We start from the raw sequence: 3,701 nt of genomic DNA on the forward strand, positions 1-3,701 counted from the left end.
CTTTTGATAGCCAGTACAGTTTTCATGTCACTGGCGCTCGCCGGGTTCGGCAGCTACGCGTATTACGTGTCGCAAACGCAAAATCTGGGCTACGTGGACTCGGCGGTGGTGGGCCAGCACGACTGGATACCGCTACTCTGCGTCCTCGTGTTCACGACCGCCCTCGCCCTGGGCATATCGCCAATTTCTTGGCTATTGATTGGCGAACTATTTCCGCTGGAGTACCGCGGCCTCGGGTCCAGCATTAGCACGAGCTTCAGTTACTTTTGCGCGTTTTTCGGGATCAAGCTCTTTATGGACTTCCAGCAGGTGAGCAGACTTTCATTTTCTTACTTAAGACACTGACAAGTTGCTTGGATTATGAAGACTAAGTTTAGAAACTAGGTTCAGGATTATAAGATTTTAAACGAGAAAATATCCATTAAAAAAATATTACATTTTGTTTAAACAACGATATTATTTTGTTAGAGTAATTAATTTGTCCAGATCGGTCCAGATATAAAATTTTACTTATCCAATACAATAGTACTTTCTACAATCAACTAATAATTAACTTCTGTAATCCTGTAATTAATAACTTAAGTATAGTGAGAATTTCCAACTTTTTATTTTAGAGTCTCGGTCTACATGGAGCCTTTTGGTTTTACGCCGCCGTGGCGGTCTGCGGGCTATGCTTCGTAGTCTGCTGCGTGCCCGAGACGAAGGGCAAGCAGCTGGACGAGATGAATCCGGATTATGCGCAAGCACGGTAGTATAAGGCCTCGCTGACGGGGGGTCTCTCGAACTTAGAGAAGGCGAACAAGCCTTTACCGGGAGGCGCTTATCCGAACGAGCACGATCCGCGGGATCTCTACCGCAGCGATCCGTCAATCGCGACTTCCAGCATCGCGATGCCGTCTGCGCGCGTCGCTCACCGCAAATTGTCGGATTACTGCGGCATCTTCGCCGAGAAGACCAATAGGATCGGCAGGAACGTGGAGAACTTTATGCAGTCCCGCGGTTTGCTACCGATTCGTCGCTCGGTCGACGAAACGTTACGTCGTGACGCGCTCGGAATTAACGGAGACGTGATCAGAAACGACCCTCCGCCGCGAACCGATCGGGAAACGAGCGAGAACCGTCGTCGCCAACAGGAGAATCGTGATTACGAGCGGCCGCGGAGAAACGGCGGGCAGAAGAAACGCGTGGCGTATTCCAATAGCACTTATATCCGGGACCCAACGCGAGCCGACGCGAGTTACGTTCGTCGTTTTAACGAGATAGAGCCCCGTCGCGCGAGAAGGCGCGAGTACGCGGAAACGGATTACGACACGGCGGACACCTGGAGACGAGAGCTGGACCTCGCGAGAGGGGGTCCGTGTGTCTCCAAGCCGATTCTGAGAAACGGCATCAATCACGGCGGGGACGAGAGGTCGTATTATTCGACCCTGCCGCGGCGCAGCAGGACCATCAACTTCAAGGATCAAGCACGCGACTCCCCGGAGGGAGGAGGACGGCGCGCGTATCCGAAGAGCCTGCAGGATCTAACGGATTTGAAACTCGACGACGTCACGTATCTTCCATCCGGCCGCGGTGGGGATGGCACTCGGGAGGAGAGACTCCTCGACGACAATTATCGTCGACGTAACAGGTATCGTCGAGAGGAGGACGAGCCGCCCTTCGACGACGATTATCTCAAGCTTTGTAGAAGCCTGTCGAGATTAGATACGTATCCGCGAGGCGGTAGATACGGACCGGGCGAGGTGCACTACGAGAGGGAATGCAGAACTTTCGGCAAGGACACGGTCGCCTTCATTTACTACAAGACGTGCTATTTATGATCTAAAGAGAAATGCGATACAAACGAGCGGTCGGGAGTTCTCTCATCGATAGACCGTCCATCGATAAGCGTGGCTCACGATCTCAACCAGATATGCGCGAACGGCCGATTGGCCGTCTCGAATCTTTCGTTCCGGACGCATTTAACGAGCGGAAGCATTTTCTACTCTATAAATTGGCTTAGATTTCTGTGTTAAGTCGATCATAAGACTTATCAGCAGTAGAGATCGATATACAGAAATTCCCTTCCTCGTCAGATTCATATCGTTTTAATAATAACATATCTTTATTAAGATGTAAAAAAAAAGGATTACTCGCGTGAGGAAAAAAGAAAGACACGAAGAAAATAATTGAGTAACCGCGAGTCACAAATTGCCTTCATGTCTGGCTTTAATAATTAAATCGTTTCTCGACTGATAACGAAGTTATATCATCGAGCTTTAAATAGTTGCTCTTACGTAACTTCTCTAAAAAAAAAGCGTGATAACGCTTTTTCTTTTAAAAGTCATCTTACAGAGTTAGATTAATTTTTTTATTTGTTATACACGACATAAATTGTTATGCTCATTCCGCACTGTCTAATTACTTAGTGTCATATCTCTTTGAGATATTTTTAAAGATGCAAATAATTGTAAAAAATGATCAAAAACGATACCAAATAATACCTACACATATATACTAGCATCAGATTAGATCTAAAATCGTAACGTGTGAGCTACCACATGCTTGTCGTACTATCTATTTTATATTAGTTTTCGGAGATATTAGTTTCTTTTTCATCAGGTTGAATTAGATTCTATGATAATAAATTTTTGATAATATTCAAGACTTATTCGCGTCAAGAGGCAACACACTCTCGTATATCGTACTTTCCAAGCAAGAAAGCGACAATACATTACGTAAATAAAAATATTTATAATTATGTATGCCACGAGTAAAACGACATTAACGGAGTTCTTAGAATAGACTCGATAGACTGCTCGTAGACTGCCAAGCTAGTCTTTCTGTAAAGTAATCGATATGCAATGAGTTTGCAATAATTTCTGCTACTATATATTTTCAGCAGGTTTACCTAATGGTGTTCGAGCACCATTTCTTTCGAGAATATCGCGATGAGCCTCGAGAGAGAAAGAGTAAAAGAAAATTACCAACGCTGAAAACGATGTTTTTACAGCCAAACAGTGAGCTGCTGGGGCATTCGCGTTACTAGAAGGGTTATACGACAATATATAGTGTATACATTTTGCAAAATGCTAAATTTTGCTAAACTCAGAATATCTCAGGCCTCGTTGCGTAGCACAGGCGCCGATGACTTAACTACGACAATATCGATTTGTAGATATATCTACATATGTTTCATATAAGATGCGTATTGTGTACATTGGTTATTGTATATTATATATACATATATGTCTCTATCGTATTCGTGGAACTTACGCAATTAGCGACAATACGATGCGATATAGCCGACAAACAAATTCTCGACAATACCACAAATTGCTAATTTCGCGAAGCCGGTAGAGCGAAATTCGGTACTATTAGCTTTATTAAGAAATCATGCATATGTACTAAGTGTAAAGTTGGAAGCAGCTATGCTAAATATCCGCGGATGCGAGGGCAAATCCCTCATCTGCGCAACTAATGCTCGTTATTCCTTCAAGTCTTCTGCTTTCGACGATTTCCTGCATATCTCAAAAGTGTAGCCATTCGAATGGCGAAATCGCGATTAGACGAAAGTCATAATGATGTATGTATTTTATATTTTTATATAGTTTGTAGAATAACGTCGAGAGAGAGAGAGAGAAAGAGAGAGGAAGAGAGAAAGAGAGAAAGAGAAAAAAGAGAGAGATTTACGACGAAATATTTGTTAGAAGTCGACTACA

At 44.0% G+C, this 3,701-nt stretch overlaps 1 protein-coding gene across 2 annotated transcripts; it reads left to right on the top strand.

The window, feature by feature from the left end:
- Window positions 1-6: 6 nt before the first annotated feature.
- LOC112466886 (facilitated trehalose transporter Tret1-2 homolog) lies at window positions 7-3,695 on the top strand. 2 transcript variants are annotated; one of them, XM_025035229.1, is made up of 2 exons: window positions 7-309; window positions 615-3,695. In XM_025035229.1, exon 2 carries the CDS (start codon window positions 891-893, stop codon window positions 1,818-1,820), a length of 930 nt encoding a protein of 309 aa, XP_024890997.1. In that variant the 5' UTR covers window positions 7-309; window positions 615-890; the 3' UTR covers window positions 1,821-3,695. Both variants share the same exon structure in this region, with proteins under 2 accessions (XP_024890997.1, XP_024890998.1).
- The last annotated feature ends 6 nt before the right edge of the window (window positions 3,696-3,701 follow it).

This window comes from Temnothorax curvispinosus, unplaced genomic scaffold (assembly GCF_003070985.1).
Source record: "Temnothorax curvispinosus isolate PA1 unplaced genomic scaffold, ASM307098v1 QBEX01016645.1, whole genome shotgun sequence".
Lineage (NCBI taxonomy): Eukaryota > Metazoa > Arthropoda > Insecta > Hymenoptera > Formicidae > Temnothorax > Temnothorax curvispinosus.

Excerpts from the sequence above, each read along its gene's own strand:
- LOC112466886 (XM_025035229.1), top strand. The coding sequence starts at position 891 with ATGCCGTCTGCGCGCGTCGCTCACCGCAAATTGTCGGATTACTGCGGC.